The following is a 21,100-nucleotide window of genomic DNA, read 5'->3' as shown; positions in this document are numbered from 1 at the left end:
AAAATGGCCACTAATTAAATCATATTACATACCCCAGACTTTTTATCTAACAGTCATCATTTTAAAAGATTTTGAAGACATACTAAAGCATCACATAAAGACAAACGCCATAAATATAATATACACAGCATCCCATTATGTGAATCGTAATTGCACTTTTCAGAAAATACAATACTTAAGGAAGTTTGCTACTGAATAAAATTCCACAAACAGAACAGGCAAGTGATCAAGACATGTCTCAAAGGGAACTTGCGTGTATGTTCTACAGATGAAGAGGCTGAAGATAAATTGGCTAATAGATATGATATAATTAATGAACCAAAGACAGTCCGATCAATAGACAAAAACATACATCAACGAGCGGCTGACAAGAGGATCCATCCTGTATTTCATCAATCAAAACAGCAAAGATGAGTACTTAAAATATTCATCACAATCATATTAATTTATGAAGCAATCAAGAATCGAAGCAAAACAATACACTTTAGCCCGATGGAATACATGCTGATATAAGCCATATCTCTAGAAGTTTTGTTTTGGTCTGTAAGGATAGAGTAGCGTGCCTTGCCTGATAATTTAGATTTGTTCTACTAGTCTGAAGGAGAGTAGGAATATTTCACTAGAAGTGTTGTGGAAGGTAAGGATCGCAATAATAAATGATTTGTACAGGCACATTATTCAATGCCAAAAGAATAATCTACTAAGAAAAACATCTTTTAAATTAAAGATATAGTGCAATACATCATACCTGAGCAGCTCATTTAATGAGTCACTGAATGAAGAACTGATGCAGAATAAAATTAGAGGTACATTTAAGATGTAAAATCCTGTATCAATACTTTGTGATCTGTAGCATTCATTGAAGAAAAAGACTAAATCACCTAAAGTATAACTGTCATTATGCTAATAATGAGATATGTAAAAAAAAGATTTGTATTACAATGAAAGTTAATGCATGAAGCTGCACCTTCCAGCAGCATGCAGTGCACGTTCCCTCCTGTAGGCTCTACATAAATATTCAAAAACCTCCTAAAAGGAGTTTGTTGGCAGTTTTGACCATACAAGATTGGTGACAGTGACACTAACTGAAAAAGGGTTTCAGCATGCCATTGTGCACTACTTTTTTGTACAGTACCTAACACTGAACTACTCTTTGCTGTCTGCAGAAAGAACTCCACAACCCACCTTACCCGTCCCATGCTCTCAGATGTCTGCTGTAGGAGGCATCATTCAAAGTAGCCATCGATCAAGAGAGGGGGCAGTTGTAGAGATTTTAATACAGAGAGCCAAGAGCACTTCAGTCTTAGGGACACCTTTTGGAGCACTTAAACTTCTCCTTATGTGCCACTACTTGCCAGCTTAGCACTATGCGCTAGTGCAGTGGCACGTAGAGAGAAGATCACAGATCAGCAGAACTGGACCCATCTCTTGCATCTCTGATCTCATAGCAATTGTGCTGCGCTATTGTGTATAGTGCTGAGCCAGCAACTACTGACACATAGGCAGAAGTTAATTGACATGCCACTACCTCTCAGCTCACCATTGTAATAGATTTCAAAGGGATCACTTAGCTGGTCAGACCTCACGTCTACACAGAGTGACACCAGGGCAGTGGCACATAGGCAGATCGCTGTACACACCAGTAGTCTCAACGACCGCCAGACATTTATGTGATTTAGGAAACATGCAGAGGGGCACTACAGAGACTATAACCATGCATCTATGGGCATTATATTGTCTGGTTGGGCTGCATTATTCAGCACAAAGTGCACTCCATTCCAGCTAGTCAAGCTTATTAGCATATGCAGGAACAAATGATTAAAATACTGATATTATGTTTATGCTAGAAAGTTTCTCTTACTGTTGGGGTTGCTAGAAATCAATCTTTAATGACAAATGCACTGCTGTAATTAGTTAACTGGGGAATATCCTATTGTCAAGTTCCCTTTAAATCCCACCAGAAAAGAGCCCATACAACCCGAAACCAAAAAAATATACACTCACAAAACCGGCAAAGGAGAAGGCAAAAAAGACCCAAAAAATGCAGGTTACACATATTATTTCAATCTGTACTAATCTGCATGTACATCTGCTTGAGCAATGACTGTGATATTTTGGAACGCTATATTATATGTAGGGTTAAAGGGTTATCCAGCCTAAAATAAAAAGTCTGCAGTCACTCTGTGGGATTGCATACTTTTGAGTCCCCCCAGTCCACCCATCGCTGTTCATGGCTCAGAAACCATTGAATCCTCGGAACTCACAGTGTGTGTGCCAGGGATATTCAAAAGCCTGCAGTCAGTCACATAGTGTCATGATTGTGTTTCGTCCACCTGGAAGACTTAGAGTAAGACTGTCACATCTGGTAATGAATTGTAGGGCTTCTTTAGAAAAGGTGAGAAAGGACACGTATATGTGATTTCCCCTTAAAGAGGACCTGACACTTTTCATAAACATGTACATTTATTACCTGGTATTAATGCTGCTATTATCCTGAATCTGGCAGTATTATATTTTTTTCCTGAGCCTATTCGCTCCTGAGATACAACCCTTCTTCCCTTTTAGTCCTTTGTACATAGTGGGCATGATCCTCAATAAGGGAAAAGTTGAGGAGCATGCGCATTTACATAAAATAACTAGATTTACATACAAAGAAGAGAGATTCATATCTCCGGAATAGAGGGGAGCACGATCAACTTTAAAGGGAATATGGCAGCAAGTTTATGCTACCTAATCTTACAGCAGCATAATGTAGGCAAAGAGACCCTGAATCCAATGATGTATCACTTAGTTTACTGGGTGCAGCCCTTCTGACATAATCAGAGTTTTTAGATTTAGCATGAAGCAGAGCTGAGAAAGCTAACCCCACCCGCACCAGGCTCTCTGTGTATGTTGTCTGTAGACAGTGAGGTGCTTATCACAGAAGTGGGCATGTCTTACTATCAGGCACGCTCTTCTGTGTATGAGCTATAATAAGCTCCTGGTGCTAAAACAGTCATTACAAATAAACAGCAGCACGGACCTTGATAAGAGAGGGATCACTAAACACCTAGAGCTTTGTATTCAGATTACATAGCAAAAACCTGCTGACAGATTCCCTTTAAGTTTGGCTTTCTGTATAATATTTCAAGATATACTGTTATACTAATTAAGTATGCCTAACACAGGTTTCGGAGTCATAAAGTTTATAAATTATGTGTAATCACATATCATCTGATGCAGATATAGAAGATCTAATCCTTTTATGTATATCATCCCATTACATACCCTTAACTACTGCATCACCAGATATCAGAAGGTTGCCCTCTTGCCCTTGAAATATTCCCTATATCTTGTAGTAAATATTTGGCAGAGAAATCTCATCAATTTGGGTAAAGAAAGCCGCAATTAAATTATAATATGTGAAAGTGAGTCTAGTCCTGCAAGACAAAAATTGTCTATTTGGTTAGTGGAATGAATTTACTGTGAAAGTGGAAAAAAATCATTTAGAACATTAATTGATAGTGAGTTATTCATCATGGAAATACAGAAATTTTGTTTTTGTTGAAATAAAATTTGTTACAACAATCTAACTTTTATGACTAGAAAATAATGCTAATTCATGTCATGGTTATATTGATCACATTACATCCTCCTGAACTGGGCATAAATAAACCAAAGTCAAAGTGATTGGCTGGAAGGACTTCCGAACCTAGGTTGCCCGGAATTGAATGTTATGCGAGACTGTTTGTAGAATTCTTGTCTATGTGTTTTAACGAGCCTGTATAATTGTATTTTTTTTAAATACTGAAATAATATGGAGATGTGTCCTTGCCTTTTTCATTGAATACAAAAAAACAAACCACATAATTATGACTGTCTTCAAAACATACATTACTGAAGGCCCCTCTTGTCATATATTACAGTCAAGCATCGTTGGCTTCCTCATACAAGACTGGACATAATGTATGAGCTACAAATGGCACTTATTATAATTGGAGCTCTATAAACTAGTAAAGTGAATGACTTTTTTCTTAGGATGTTTTCTAGTAACGACCATTGAAAGATGTGCTTGTACTAAACATAATAATAACAGTTATCATGCTATTTCCAGGCACACCAATTATGTACCTTACCTTGAAGTCAAAAAGTTCTGCACAGAATGCTTTATATTGCTTAAAGTCTTCGACAGGTCGATCGGGTTGTGGCTGTGATCTCAATTTTTTCAAGTCTGTCTCTAAATCATCATCCTGTAAATGCAACACAATACTGTTACATTTATAAAAGAACTGTGGTCAGCAGCTCTCGAGACAGAAACCAGAAACTTTATGGAATTCTACAAAGATGGAGGCCTTGTACATACAAGGTAATGCTTGCAATATCAGTAGGGTCTATCAACGTAGAAGAAGCATTGTGTAAAAAATGATTGACTAGAGCGTGCACACCTCATGTACCTCAACCATGCGGTCAAATAGTTTAAAAATTAAAGATGGGCAATCCTCCAAATTTGAAATAAAAACCATCCCTTTATTTACAGTACTCATCACGGTCCAACTCCAACTAAAGACTTTCTTTAATAAGACCTACTTTGGAAAACTGATGTTACTCAATTTTAGATATAAAGCATTTTTTTTTTTTTTTTTTAATTCTGACATAGAAAAATTTGACCTACATACAGGTGGTATTCTCAAGTAAGTGTTCATTTCAAGACAGCACTTATTTGAGAACGCCCCAGTATATAAATCAGATTTTTCACTAACCGTAGTTGTTCTTTACTATCCTTTACTACTTTTTTTGTCTTGAGTTTAGCAAAAATATAAGGACTTATTCATTAAGACAGGTGATCGCTGAGTGCGATGCCTCTAATTCATTAAGAGGTGCATGCCATTTAATGAATTAGGTGTATCCGTTAACTTGCGTGTGTCACATCCAGAAATGTACTACAAGAATGGCGTGGCTTTTCATGACTTTGTCTGGAGGGCATAACCACATTCTGTCTCACCTTTACTATGACCATATTGGCACAGTTGGCCAAGATTGGCATGAAAACGCCAATAGGCACAATATTCTTTGCTAAGCTTCTGACCTTAATGTGTTTTGTGGCAGAATTCTGGCATAAATAGCCCCATGGATTTTATCGCATACTGCTGATTCAGAAAAGTAGGATTTCCAGTTGACTAACGTTTGCCTTTGTAGAAGGTTGCCCTATTGATCTTTGCTCATTTTTATTTTTTTACAGAAAACTGTAATATAAATAATGATTGTTCTTTCCAAAGAGGTTTGTCACAGTTCCTCCTATCAGTGTCTCTAGATGCAGTGAATGACAGTTCTGCTGTCCAATCTAGGACAGGTGCATGCTGAGCTGTCATTATAGTGATGGACAGCTCAGCCATCCAATCGGATGCTGGGGCATGCTGAGCTGTCAGTGTCTTGAGTGACTGTTTAGCTGTCCAATCAGGAACAGGGTGTGTCAGGGCTTCATCCATGTCTCTCCTGTTTGGAGTTATTACCTGCCTTAGATTATTGCCAATTGTAGCTTTGCTCAAGAGGTGTGTGTGTGCTCCTAAGTTGTATTAAGATCTTTGTTGCTCCACCATGGATTTTCCTTTAACCTTGTGTTTGCCTAGCCCTTTTATCATGATCCACTACATTCTTGGAATTCTGACCCCAGACTGTGACATGACTACACTTTTGTTTCACCCCCTATCTATGAAGTACCTGGCTTTTGACATTGGATCTCCTGACTACACAGCCTAGTGGCTTGTCCATGAGTAGTGACTAGCATCACAAGTTTGTCTTGGAGAGGTCTTCCTGCACTCTTTTCCTCTTACCCTATCAAGCCACATTCAAATAACATCCACAGTTCAAATCAATGACACCAATTGACACCAGTTGTCACATCAATTTTTAGACCTATTTTTTCCTGTGTTTTAACCCCTTTCCATCATATGACATACTATTACATCATATGACAGTTCCCTGCCCTTCATACAGGTTCAGGAGCTGAGATTGCATAATTGCTGGCAGACAACAGCAGTGTCACACAGGCAACATCTGCGTCTAACAGCATAATAGCATTAGGATAATTGCAGGTTTAAATCCGCTAAGTGGAATAAAAAAAGTTAAAAAATGTAGACAAAAAAATCAAATTACCTAAGTTTTAAAGTTATGGCTCTTAGAAGAAGATGGTGAGGAAAAATATGAAAATTCAATGATGAATTCCTTGATGTGCACCATGCAAATTGCCTCTTCAGAGAAAAAGAGGACTTAAACTCTATAGCGCCACCTGTTGGAAGTAGCGATCCTACAACTCACAATCAACCCTTTAACGAGTCGTGCAATATGACTTACGATAAAAGCCAAATCAGTATCTCAATTCGCAGACACGGTGTTTCAGGCTGTTGGCCCTTGTCAGTGCGAAGCATGAGAACTAATTTGGCTAGGTGAGAGGCTCTGGACTGAGGTCTAAGGGGTAAGGTTTCTACTTATGGAGAATGACATAACAGCTCTGGATTGTCAAGGTAATGAGGTATATTTGCCATGCAATGCTCCTCTGGGAAATTTAATATACATTGCATGGCGAATAATGAGCATTGCACGGCGTATAAGCCTCCTTACCTTGACACGCCAGAGCTGGTATGTCACTCTCCATAAAGAGAAACCTTACCCCTTGATGTGCACCACAATTTTGCCCCAAAAATAGTCTAAAATAAGCCAACCACGAGGAGGCCAAAATGTCCAAAGCTTAATAATCCTGCATGAGCCACTGTGATAAATTGATCACAGTTTTATACTATTTCATGTAAGTTTAAGCTGTCTACTGTATGTGTTGGAGAGGATTGGTAAATATGCCTCTAAGCTTTCACGCTGAATCTCCAATTATAATTTAGCTATATTAGAATTTAGCGCTAAGTCTGAAATTTGTGGAATAATGAAAAATACAAACTTCATCCTTGTTTTCATCATTTGTGAGATTTTTATCCATGTCTTCATCTTCATCCTCAGATTCATCTATCAGATAAAATTATAGAAACTGATAAGAATAAGACAATACCTCTAAATGCTCTGTTTTGTAATTGCTACCACATAATCTGCAAATGTGTCCGATATATTTCAGAGATAATTCAGAAGAGATAAGATGATGCAGGTTATGTTGGTAAAAGTATTTTTGACTTTCTTAAATTACATACAAATTACATAACAATGTGGCCCAATTTTTATGTTCATATCTCTAAGCTATAAAAAGTACAAAAGATCACTTAAAGGGCCACTGTCACCCCCTCCAGCCGTTATAAACTAAAAGAGCCACCTTGTGCAGCAGTAATGCTGCATTCTAACAAGGTGGCTCTTTTAGTTTTAGGTTCAAGTATACCCAAAATAAAGCGTTTTGATATGTAGCCACAATAACGGTCTCTAGCCAGGGAGGCGGGTCCTCACTCCCCAGCTTGAACCGCTACTCTGCCATCACTCCAATCTTCAGGGGCTTTCGTTGCCACCCCCTCAGCGCTGTTTACACTTCAAAACCGGCGCCTGCACTGTGTACTACTGTGCTGCGCAGGGGCAGTGAGCTCTGGCCATCTGACGTCACAGCCAGGCTTGCAGACTGCGCCTGTGCGGCCGCCCTGCTTGTGAATCCCAGCCCCGCACTCTGCATAATGCATAACACAGTGCGGGGCTGGGATTCCAAAGGTGGGTGGCCGCACTGCCCGCACAGGCGCAGTCTGCAAGCCTGCCTGGGACATCAGACGGACAGAGCTTAATGTGCCTGTGCAGCACAGTAGTACACAGCGCAGGCGCCGGTTTTGAAACGTAAACAGTGCTGAGGGGGCAGCGCCGAAAGCCCATGAAGATTGGAGTGACGGCAGAGGAGCTGGTCAAGCTGGGGAGTGAGGACCCGCCTCCCTGGCTAGAGACCGGTATTGTGGCTAAGTATCAAAACGCTTTATTTTGGGTATAATTGAACCAAAAACTAAAAGAGCCACCTTGTTAGAATGCAGCATTACTACTGCACAAGGTGGCTCTTTTAGTTTAGAACGGCTGGAGGGGGGTGACAGTGGCCCTTTAAGTGAAAGTTTTTTATGACCCTAAATTAAGAGGGTATGCTTAGCAAATGAACCTCATACATTACCAGTGCAGGTAATGAGATAGTGAAACTATCTACAGCAAAAACTTTTTTTAGATGTATGCAAATGTAATGACTTGCAAAAATGTGTGTTTTTTTTTTTAACTAAGATGAAAAAAAGAAAAGAAACAAGACACATTTCTTTTGCTTCATTAGTATAGAGTTGTACAGAAAATATACAAATCCAAAGAAGTCACCATCACTTTTAGGTTAGGGTCACACAATCGTATATATGCTCTCATCCAAGAGAATCAGGCCAATTATGCTAATCACACTCTGATTAGAATTTGGTCAGACTGTGACCATAGTGTGATCCAATTCTCTTGAATGAGGAAAAATGTAGAAAAAAATTCTCCATCTTCTCTGCTGTGTCAGTCTGTGAAAATCAGACTGGACTCTCACCTCATCCCACTGCAGTTCCATGGTTTCCATGAACTCAATCTGATCAGATCTCTAACTCATGCATGCTGTGATTTTTTCCTCGGACCAACTCGGTCCAAGGCAAAATATCAGACTTGTGTCCAGCTCTCCAAACACAACCTCAATGTAAGTATAGAGGCATGACGATAAATTGCAACAAATATTATATGATAAAAAATGGAATTTTTATTATAAACATAGAATAAAATAAATATAAATACAATGAATTAAAGCTAAAGAACATACGAGTAGTGTGGGAGCATCGGGACATGAAAAATATGTATGTATATTCGAAATTGTACCGCCTATAATGAAAGGAAAAAATCCCCCAAACAAAGGGAATTTGGCATAAATTGAAGAAGCATAACGTGAAACGGCGCTGTCGGGTGAGAGTGCGAGGTAGCAGGGACTCTTTGCACTTAGCACTTTACAGGTATTGTACGGCTTATTAATTTTATGAGATGCACAATAGCCCTTCACTGGCATTTACCACATCTATTATGATTGATGTAAAACCCATGCACAATTCATGGTAAATCATCACATTATGCACTATGCACTTTATTTGTAAATCGTGAATCAGAATTGACTTTATGCCAAATTCTCTTTGTTTGGGGTTTTTTTCCTTTCATTATAGGAGGTACAATTTCCAATATACATACATGTTTTTCATGTACTGATGCTCCTGCACTACTCGTATGCTCTTTAGCTTGAATTCATTGTATTTTTATTTATTTTATTCTATGTTTATAATAAAAATTAAATTTTTTATCATATAATATTTGTTGCAATTTATCATCATGCCTCTATACTTACATTGAGGTTGTGTTTGGAGACACTTACAATAGACGTTTTGCCTATTATTTTCTTTTTTTTGGACTGTGTTAATTTATGTGTCCAGCTCTATAGCATCATATTGTTCTGAGTGTGATCCGATGCTTTGTCGAATCACACTTGGACCGAAAATACGGTAATATGCACGAGCCCTTAGAGTAATTATGATGCAAAGTCACTCTAAGAACTTTGTATAAAATGTCTGAAGATGAGTGCAAAAAAAAAGCCCAAGGTACCCTCCAAGATTCTTTTGGCCTCTTTTTCCTTAGTACTTAAGCGCACTTATGGACAAAATATAGCTTGAAGATTGTTCTATAGATAAATGATCCAATAATGCAACTTTTTGGCTTACATGAGAAAAAGTTAGACTTGATGATAAACTAACATAAGCGCTATTACCATACCTTGCTGAACAGAACCATGACCAATTTCCATCAGTGATGGTACTTTGAGTTGTACCATCTATTTCTATAAGTAAATGTCAAGTGTACAAACACAAAACGTTTTACTGGAAAACAATAACACAATTCTAAAAAATGTACCAATAATGGTTTGACTCATTCCACATGTGAAATATAAGTGGCTTGATGTGATAAATGGCACCTGTGGCTCTACACTAACAATATTTGCTCTGTACATTGCCCCATTGAGAGGGGTCCCAACACGTCATGTGGACACGTGCGAACTACATAAGATGACTTTAATTCAATCATTTACTCTATATCAATAAATAAAAGAGGTTCAAGTGATATCCTTTCGTTTCTTATTTGCTATTTTGGATGGCCTTTATTAATTATCATGATTAAGATAAATATACAGTACACAAAAAAAGTTATTTCCTTTAGTTATCTCTCTAGACTATTGCCCTGAGAGAATGGGAGGAAATGCTGTTATAAATTAAACCTGGAAACTATGTACTGCTTGTTTTTAGATTAATATACTTTGACCATCACTATACTAAAGGTCTATATCTGCAGAATCACTCATTAATTGGTGACTTTTATTAATTTGCAAGTAGAAGACAGAATGAGAAATATCTCTAAATTCCATTTTTTTCATGACATTTATGAAGAAATTCAGAAAATGCTAAAGGATCTTAAAACTTTCAAATACATAGTTTATTTAAAAGGGCTTTCTCTTTTTAGCATTCTGCACATCATCAGAGTCCATGTGTTAAAAATAATAAAAACCGTGCCAGTCATTCAGACCGAGTTTGCCCCCTTTCTTTAGAAGCTCTGTGTGTAGCTCCCACTAACCTTGCACATGCCATCTCAGATATTTACAGGTTTCAATTAAATACTGATCTGGATACACTGCCTCCTTTTTGCAAGGCATGGGACAGGGAGCTTCATCAGACATTCACAAGAGAGCAATGGAACAAATGTTTTCGTCTCTCCCATAAATCTACTATAGCCACGAAAGCTCAGGAAACAAGCTACAAATAAGTATCTAGGTGGTATTGTGTACCTTCAGTCCTACATAAATGGTCCCCGTGGGTTTTCATTTTGTGCTGGTGATGTGGAGCTGACTCGGGCACAATGGCACAAGTAAGATGGTCATGCACAACCTTAGGGGCCTTCTGGGAGGGTGTTCTTAAAGCGGTTAAGGAGATGACGGGGGTGTCACTCCCTAAGAGGCTGGAAGCAATTTTACTTTACGTGTTATCTATGCTTAAGGATGTCTTTAAAAAATTGTTGCTGAGACATCTTCAGGCAGCTATGGTGGTAACTCCACGCCACTGGAAATTGGCAGACCCACCTTCACTTGAAGAATGGTTTGTAGAGATACTTAGAGTTCACCGGATGGAATCATTGATAGCCCAAATGCAAGAAGAAGTTAATAAAACCGCTATAAAATGGTTTCATAGGGAGTCCTTTTTATCCTCCTCGATGTACCTAAATATGCTAAATTAGTTTCTAGCTTGTCCTTTTGCTGCATTTAATTTCGCCGACATATTTCTTATATTGTTCAGAATTCTATAGTTTCCCGGACGATGAGTTATACCTCACACAATCTTACATAATCCATCTGCCTTATGGATGAGTCCTTGTGGTCATTGTAAATATTTTTTCCTCCCTTTCTCTGCCTTCTCTCTTTGTTACTTATTCCAACTAACAGACTACAAGTTATTTATTTTGGATTACTATAGGAACCATATAATGTTGCTTATTTTCCTAAAACCAATCATTTTTTTAAACGATTATTGTACTATGTGATATGTTTCTCATAAATGTGTTGTTTTGTTTTTGTTTCTGTTGCATAATATAAATTCATCAAAATTTGCTGTGTATTCGCAACTGCTCTAAGTATTGCTCAACGGCTGCTGATCAGATCAATAGCACTGCAGCCAATTACTGAGCTCAGTGACTGATGTCCTCTAAATCAGGAGATCCGCTAAGCTCAGTGATTGGCTACAGTGCTGTTGATGTGACAGTACAGTCGCAGCCAATAAGCAGTCACTGAAACAGCATCAGAGTGACTGTGCTGGACCCGAGAGAGTGGAAACTGTCTGCTTCTATTGTTTTAAATACAGGCATGCCGATAGCATACAGAATACTAAAAAGTGAAAACCCTATTTACCCTGACTGAACTGGAGGAACAGGTTAATGCTGAAAAAATTATTTCCAAATTCATCACTAAGGAGATAAAGGATCATTTTACTTTCCCCCAAAAAATATATTTTAATATTAAATGGTACTCTACATACCTTCTTGGGAGCAGATTTTCGCAGACACTGGTTTATCCATTCCAGGGACAAGATACGTGTAGGAGCTAGATATACTGGACAGCGGCAGGATGCATTTTGGAAAACACTTTCTCAAAACCTGGATTGCTGCAGTGACTAAGTAGTCTAGGTTTTTGCAATGTAGACTTTCCTATAATGTGAAGAATAATATAGTAACTTATTCAGTAATTCCAAAGATAGCCCTATCCATCACATCCAGCAAATAAGTGTCATTTATATCCCCTGGCTCTTCATATATGCTGTCATTTGATTACAATATAGCAGTACAATCAATTGAAAAATATCTTTACTAAGGATTAAAAATGGGTGAAAGCGAACAGTAAAGTTCAGGGTCTGCAATGAACACAGACCTCGAACACAGATTTCTCCAGGAAGTCCATGTTACTGTTTGGGTTCAGCACCTTGAACATTGGCTGTTTCCCAATCTCTCATGTGCATGACAGTGTGAGAAACACCGGCAGCTCTGACCTGCAGTAAGATCCTTACCTTATCCTTACCACCAGTTAAAAAACTGTGGCTTCCACACTGTCAGATGACAGCGTGATAGAGCAGCGGTGACCCACAGTAAAAAGGTTACCTCAGGTCACATGCATCGGCTGATGAGGGAGTGATACTCTCATCAGCCTATGTGTGCTGCTGCTGATAATGGGGTGAACCCCACACTGTTTTTTAAATTGTTAATTTAAAGGAAAAAAATGGTGTGGGACCCCTCTATTCTTGATAAACTGCCATGATAAAGCTGACAGCTGAGGGTTGCAGACTGCAGCTGTCAGTTTTGCCTGCACTGGTTATCAAAAATAGAACAGACCCCACTTCATTTAAAAAAAAAAAAAAATGATAGCACAGGCATCGAATGATGAATACACCCATCAGTGGCACCTGCTCTCGCTGTTATCGGCGACCAACAGGTGTAGGCTGATGGGAGTAGTACTCTCTTATCAGCCGATGCCTGTGACCACAGGTAACCTTTTTACTGCTGATCCCAGCTGCTGGTTCGCTCTGTTATCTGACAGCGTGGAAAGCGCAGCTTTGTGATCGGTGGTAATGATCTTACCTCAAATCAGAGCCTGTGTTTGTCGGGCTGTCAAGACAGCGTGAAAAACAATGGTTGTTTGGTCCCCCCCATTCATCTGAATGGGGTCTGGGTTTGGGTTCGCATACCATTTTTGGTATTGGAACCAAACTTTTTTTTAGATGTTTGGTGAACCCATAGGACTCGAACATCCACGAGCTCTCCCATCGTAGGATAAAAATTACCTATTAAGAAAGGATCGATTTATTATTATTATTAGGTTAAATGTTTCAATAAGCCAGTGAAGATGGTGGTTAGACAAAGCGGATTCATATATTATATGAATTTACAGCAAATTTCATCAAACTTTCAAACATTTATTTTTTTAGTCATCGCTTAAAGGGAATGGGACAGCTTGCCCTGGTCCCCAAAGCCACCATCATGTATTTATTTCACTGTTAACCTCTTTACGACCTATGACCTATAGGTATGGCATAAGTCACCTCCCCCTTTTTTATGCAGGCTCCGGTGCTGAACCCGCATCTTCTCAGCATATGACAGCTGATTTCTTCAGCTGTCATATGCTCCTAACAGTCGCGGGTGGAATCATGATCCACCCGTGGCTGTTAACAGGTTAAATGGTGCTGTCAATTTCTGACAACAGCATTTAACATGGGCGCCTGAAGCGCTTCGCTAATCCAGCCTATCGGCACCACTGTTACATGATTGCTGCTCAAACTAACAGATGTTGAGCTGAGTGTTATTTGCAAAATTGGCCACATGACCATATTACTCTCACACCAATGTTATACAATGAGGCAGTGCAGATCTGCGTATATTTTTTCTCAGCTGTATTCAGCATGCTACGATTTCACTCCAAAATCAGACAGTGCAAGAAAATAAATGGCACGTGGACCATCAGTATGGCATCAGATTTTTATGGATACATCACAATTATGTAGCATAGGAAAATGTAATCCTTGTTTTTACTCAGCGGCTATTAATCTTTTACAGGACCATTTACAAAGGGACAGCACACAGATGGCAAGTGAGAAAAAATTGTCCCACTCTCCTGGATGAGAATGGACTTATCCGCAAGTGTGAGACAACCCTTATACTGGGCACTGTAAATCAATCTGATCTACTATAAGGAAAACAATCCCACTGAGCTATAGGAGTTCATGTGTCCTATTCCAAAGTTGATGACAGCTAATGGAATTGGGAAATCAACTTCTGACTTCTGCTCGATAATATTATAGCAACAAAAATCTTTTTTAGTTAGAGGTACATAGCTAAGTAGAAATTAAATATGTGTGTTTACTCATGCACATGAACCCATTGGACTTGTGTTCTGCCCAATAAGAGTATTGGGGGCTAAGCAGAACCATGTGCATGGGCCCTCATTTTAATATACATTTTATAATAGATCGAATGGTGGACAAATAGCCTACTGACAGGACTCGCTGTTAAGTTCAGACACTGTAAAATAGCTAGCATATATGACAATATAAAAAAACCTTACATCCACCTTTTCTCTGCTTTTTCTGTGGCAAAGATTTAAATACATTGTCCAAGGCAATGTGGCTGGTTGGTGCTTCCCATGGCACCTAGCATCATGGTCCAAATACCCTTTTTTTTCTTTTTTTTTTCTTTTTTGGACCCCAACTCTTCATTTTATCATGCTATCACTTTCTTGATTGAAACTCGTTTTTTTTAAATAAGTGATAGAAATTAGAATATTTTTTATTGTAACTAGACATTTCCCAGGAAAAACAAAATCTAAATTCCTTTTTTTCTTCAGAAATATTTTCGTCTCTAACTTAACGCTGTAAAATGTAATATATACCAGGAATCATAAAGGCCCCATCAGTTTTATCTTCAATATATTGCACCACACCACAACAGATTGTAATCTACTGTAATAGATACCAAACTCTGCAGGACATTGCTGCACAGTAATGAAATCTATATTACAAAGAACACATCATTTACTGGATTTCTAGGTTGGTCTTCTCTCTAATGTACACATTTTTCTTTGCTACATATAAAAACCTGCAAATGTAAGAATCAAAATTAGAAATAATTTTAGGGCTACAACAGTACAGTTTCAGTCACTATTTTAGAAAGCTGCAAATGCAGTAAAACTTCGGTAATATGGGTCATTTTGGATTACAATTGGCAAAAATGGCTGCAAACATTGGAGAGGGCATTGCGGGAAATGATTCCACAGTAAAACAATACAACCGACACCCAATGCTGCTTTACATTATCAACAGCATCAATCTACCTGTGCCGTAGTGTACAGTATTTCCATTCCATTGGCTTGATGAAATGCTTCCCGTCCAGAACGAACATTGGTGATATGTTTAAGACACCTCAGTAAGCCTCTACGAATAGGGACATAGTGGTTGGCAAAGTCACTGCTGTGCCAGTCTTGATAAAACTGCAACAATGCACAAACATAGCCTCGGTTCACAGCTCTTCTGATATTTGATTCTGGAAAAGATAGAATTCAGTTTATTGTAGAATATTTTCAAGGTTCAACAATAGAGATGAGCAGATACATTCGCGAGAATCTGGTCCAACGTCCAGGTCAGTGGTACTTGGCAGCTACGTGGGACGCCCACAAATCGACTTACCTTCCAGGGTGCCTGATGCCCGACTTAATTTGTCAGGGCTGACATGATGTTATCTATGTATCATATCACACAGATGGTGTCGCACCAGTCCTGGCTGATGAAATGTTGCGCGAAGAAAGCCAGAAGATAACACATTTGCGAGCCTCCCGTGTATCTACCAGGTACCACTGACCTGGACGTTGGACCAAAGTCCCGCAAATCAATCCTCTCTTCTTTTGTCAACAAATTTTGTATAAATCAATAGTGCAAATTAATATGAGACCTTGTAGTATATATTATCAGAGAATTATGCTTCTGTCTCCCCTTATGAATGTCCTCTGCCTTATGGGCTTATAATTCAGCAATACAACTTACATATGTCTTGCTCAAGAGTGCCAGTTCAGTGAGGTATCAGGTTAAAGCAGGTTATTAACGTTTATGAGGAGAGAAGAGCAAAGTGAAAGACATAGTCAAAGCCGTGGTGCTGCCACAAAAAGACAGGCGAGCAGGAATCCCTTATGTCTCTGTGTACTGAGATATAATAGAAGCTAGTCTCTAACCAGTAGCTCAGAGACAACTGAATATTAGAGATGAAAGATGCAGAAGGGAAACATTGATGAAAAATGCAGGTTATATAATGGCGAGAAATAGTGGTATTTCTTGTGTACACACATGAAAGCATATTCCGAAAAGTCATCTAAACTACATGTTCTCTGTAAAATATATTTTTTTGTTTATTTAAGGAATTTATTGTATTTATTTTTTGCACGTAGTTAAGGAATAAATTGCATTTTAAATCCTCAACTATTATTATAAACTGTATGGGTAATTTATAGACACGTAGGATCCTCAACTCTTGGTTAAGCCGACATCACACTGCCGTAGAATACGGCCGAGTGCTATGTGAGAAACAACCGCATAGCACTCAGCCCAATGTTTAATCTATGGGACAGCTCACATCACCGTTTATTTTCCCGGGCATATTCAGCGTGCGTGTAAAATCACAGCATGCGGCGATTGTCACCTAGACTCACCAATGAAAGCCTATGGGTGCGAGAAAAAAAAAAATCACACAGCACTCGGACCATGCGAGTGTTGTCTGATTTTTACGCACTGGTTTTCTTTGAAAAGCCGGCAATTCATGTGCCGCTTAAAGTAAAATCACACTGACAGGTTAGAATAGAATAGACTGAATAGATATACACATAGAATACATACAGTATATATAGATGTCAGTGGCACATGCACATATATATGTACAGCTCTGGCAAAAATTAAGGGACCACTGCAAAATTTTCTGTTTGTTTGATTTTTCTCTTTATAGATATATTTTTGAGTAAAATGTAAATTGTTCTTCTATTCTATAAATTACTGACATGTCTCCGAAGTTCCAAGCAATAAATTTTGTATTTATTTTCTGAAAATGAGAAATGGTCAAAATAACAAAAATATGCATTGCTTGCAGACCTCAAATAATGCAAAACAAAAGTTCATAATCATTTAGAAACAACAATACTAATGTTTTAACTCAGGAAGAGTTCAGCAATCAATATTTTGTGGACTAACCATGATTTTTAACCCCTTAATCCCATTGGACGTACTATCCCGTCAAGGTGACCTGGTACTTAATTCCCAGTGATGGGATAGTACGTCCAGCGCGATCAGCTGCACTCACAGGGGGAACGCAGCCGATCGCGGCCGGGTTTCAGCTGACTATCGCAGCTGATATCCGGCACTATTTGCCAGGAGCGGTCACGGACCGTCCCGGAACATTAACCCCCAGCACACTGCGATCAAACATGATCGCAGTGTTCCGGTGGTATAGGGAAGCATCGCGCAGGGAGGGGGCTCCCTGCATGCTTCCCTAAGACCCTCGGAGCAACGCGATGTGATCGCGTTGCTCAGAGGGTCTCCTACCATCTTCTCCCTGCAGGCCACAGATCCAAAATGGCCACGGGGCAGCATCCGGGTCCTGCAGGGAAGTGGCTTACCAAGCGCCTGCTCAGAGCAAGCGCTGGTAAGCCAGAAGCCCTGCACGTCAGATCGCTGATCTGACACAGTGCTCTGCAAAGTGTCAGATCAGCGATCTGACCTTATAACATGATGCCCCCTCTGGGGCAATGTTATAAAGTAAAAAAAAAATATTTAGTTGTGTAAAAAAAAAAAAATTCCTAAATAAAGAAAAATATATATATATTATTCCCATAAATACATTTCTTTATCTAAACAAAAAAAACATTAAAAGTACACATATTTAGTATCGCCGCGTCCGTAACGACCCGACCTATAAAACTGTCCCACTAGTTAACCTCTTCAGTGAACACCGCAAAAAAAAAAACGAAGCAAAAAACAACGCTTTATTATCATACTGTCGAACAAAAAGTGGAATAGCGCGCGATCAAAAAGATGGATATAAATAACCATAGTACCGCTGAAAACATCATCTTGTCCCACAAAAACGAGCCACCATACAGCATCATCAGCGAAAATATAAAAAAGTTATAGTCCTCAGAATAAAGCGATGCAAAAATAATTATTTTTTCTATAAAATAGTTTTTATCGTATAAAAGCGCCAAAACATAAAAAAAGATATAAATGAGCTATTGCTGTAATCGTACTGACCCGAAGAATAAAACTGCTTTATCCATTTTACCAAACGCGGAATGGTATAAGTGCCCCCCCTCAAAAGAAATTCATGAATAGCTGTTATTTGGTCATACTGCTTCACAAAAATCGGAATAAAAAGTGATCAAAAAAGCCGCGTGCCTGAAAATGTTAACAATAAAAATGTCAACTCCTCCCGTAAAAAACAAGACCTCACATGACTATGTGGACCAAAATATGGAAAAATTATAGCTCTCAAAATGTGGTAACGGAGAAAAATATTTTTTGCAATAAAAAGCGTCTTTAAGTGTGTGACGGCTGCCAATTATAAAAATCCAAACCCCCTTCATCACCCCCTTAGTTAGTGAAAAAAAAAAAAAAAAAAAAAATGTATTTATTTCCATTTTCCCAATAGGGTTAGGGCTAGGGTTAGTACTAGGGCTAGGATTAGGGTTAGGGCTAGGGTTAGGGTTAGGGTTAGGGCTAGGGTTAGGGTTAGGGATAGGGATAGGGATAGGGTTAGGGTTTAGATTACATTTATGGTTGGGATTAGGTTTAGGGGTGTGTCAGGGTTAGGGGTGTGGTTAGGGTTATTGTTGGGATTAGGTTTAGGGGTGTGTTGGAGTTGGGGTTAGGGGTGTGGTTGGGATTAGGGTTAGGGGTGTGTTTGGGTTAGGGTTTCAGTTAGAATTGGGGGTTTCCACTGTTTAGGTACATCAGGGCTCTCCAAATGCGACATGGCGTCCAATCTCAATTCCAGCCAATTCTGCGTTGAAAAAGTAAAACAGTGCTCCTTCCCTTCCGAGCTCTCCCATGCGCCCAAACAGGGGTTTACCCCAACATATGGGGTATCAGTATACTCAGGACAAATTGGACAACAACTTCTGGGGTCCAATTTCTCCTGTTAGCCTTGGGAAAATACAAATTTGGGGGGCTAAAAAACCATTTTTGTAGGAAAAAATGATTTTTTATTTTCAAGGCTCTGCGTTATAAACTGTAGTGAAATACTTGGGGGTTCAAAGTTCTCACAACACATCTAAATAAGTTCCTTGGGGGTCTAGGTTCCAATATGGGGTCACTTTTGGGGGGTTTCTACTGTTTAGGTACATCAGGGGCTCTCCAAATGCAACGTGACCCCTGCAGACCAATCCATCTAAGTCTGCATTCCAAATGGCGCTCCTTCCCTTCCAAGCTCTGCTATGCACCCAAAAGGTGGTTCCCCCCCCCACATATGGGGTACCAGCGTACTCAGGACAAATTGGACAACAACTTCTGGGGTCCAATTTCTCATTACCCTTGGGAAAATAAAAATTTGGGGGGCTAAAAAACCATTTTTGTAGGAAAAAATGATTTTTCATTTTCACGGCTCTGCGTTGTAAACTGTAGTGAAATACTTGGGGGTACAAAGTTCTCACAACACATCTAGATAAGGTCCTTGGGGGTCAAGGCTCCAATATGGGGTCACTTGTGAGGGTTTCTACTGTTTAGGTAGATTAGGGGCTCTGCAAACGCAATGTGATGCCTGCAGACCATTCCATCTAAGTCTGCATTCCAAATGGAGCTCCTTCCCTTCCGAGCTCTGCCATGCGCCCAAACGGTGGTTAGCCCCCACATATGGGGTATCAGCGTACTCAGCACAAATTGCATAACAACTTTTGGGGTCCAATTTCTCCTGTTACCTTTGGGAAAATACAAAACTAGGTGCTAAAAAATAATTTTTGTGGAAATTTTTGTTCTATTTTCACGGCTCTGCGTCATAAACTGTAGTGGAAAAACTTGGGGGTTCAAAGCTCTCACAACACATCTAGATAAGATCCTTAGGGGGTCTACTTTCCAAAATGGTGTCACTTGTCTGGGGATTCAATGTTTAGGCACATCAGGGGCTCCCCAACGCAACAACGTCAATTCCAGTCAATTTTACATTGAAAAGTCAAATGGCGCTCCTTCACTTCCGAGCTCTGCCATGCGCCCAAACAGTGATTTAACCCCACATATGGGGTATCAGCATCAAATTGCACAACAACTTTTGGGGTACAATTTCTTCTGGTAAACTTGGGAAAATAAAAAATTGGGGGCGAAAATTCATTTTTGTGAAAAAATGTTATTTTTTATTTTTACGGCTCTACATTATAAACTTCTGTGAAACACTTGGTGGATCAAAGTGCTCACCACACATCTAGATAAGTTCCTTAGGGGGTCTACTTTCCAAAATGGTGTCACTTGTGGGGGTTTTCAATGTTTAGGCACATTAGTGGCTCTCCAATCGCAACATGGCATCCCATCTCAATTCCAGCCAATTTTGCATTGAAAAGTCAAATGGCGCTCCTTCCCTTCCGAGCTCTGCCATGCGCCCAAACAGTGGTTTACCCACACATATGGGGTATCCGGGTACTCAGGACAAATTGTACAACTTTTGCTGTCCATTTTCTCCTGTTACCCTTGGTAAAATAAAACAAATTGGAGCTGAAGTAAATTTTTTGTGAAAAAAATTAAATGTTCTTTTTTTTCAAACATTCCAAAAATTCCTGTGAAACACCTGTAGGGTTAATAAACTTCTTGAATGTGGTTTTGAGCACTTTGAGGGGTGCAGTTTTTTTAGAATGGTTTCACACTTGGGTATTTTCTATCATATAGACCCCTCAAAATGACTTCAAACTTGACGTGGTCCCTAAAAAAAAATGGTGTTGTAAAAATGAGAAATTGCTGGTCAACGTTTAACCCTTATAACTCCCTAACAAAAAAAAAATTTGTTTCCAAAATTGTGC

General features: G+C 39.1%; 1 protein-coding gene across 1 annotated transcript in view; it reads right to left on the bottom strand.

Moving 5' to 3' along the window:
- Positions 1–21,100, bottom strand: part of AGBL1 (AGBL carboxypeptidase 1) — a 797,337-nt gene that overhangs the window by 593,661 nt on the left and 182,576 nt on the right. The window contains exons 7-10 of the mRNA XM_077262682.1: positions 15,401–15,609; positions 12,063–12,231; positions 6,926–6,990; positions 4,116–4,229 (exon numbers count right to left, since the gene is read on the bottom strand). Coding sequence (XP_077118797.1) covers positions 4,116–4,229; positions 6,926–6,990; positions 12,063–12,231; positions 15,401–15,609 — 557 coding nt within the window. The remainder of the gene's footprint in view (positions 1–4,115; positions 4,230–6,925; positions 6,991–12,062; positions 12,232–15,400; positions 15,610–21,100) is intronic.

This window comes from Ranitomeya variabilis, chromosome 5, assembly GCF_051348905.1.
Source record: "Ranitomeya variabilis isolate aRanVar5 chromosome 5, aRanVar5.hap1, whole genome shotgun sequence".
Taxonomy (NCBI): domain Eukaryota; kingdom Metazoa; phylum Chordata; class Amphibia; order Anura; family Dendrobatidae; genus Ranitomeya; species Ranitomeya variabilis.
This window is presented reverse-complemented; position numbering and strand designations above follow the sequence as displayed.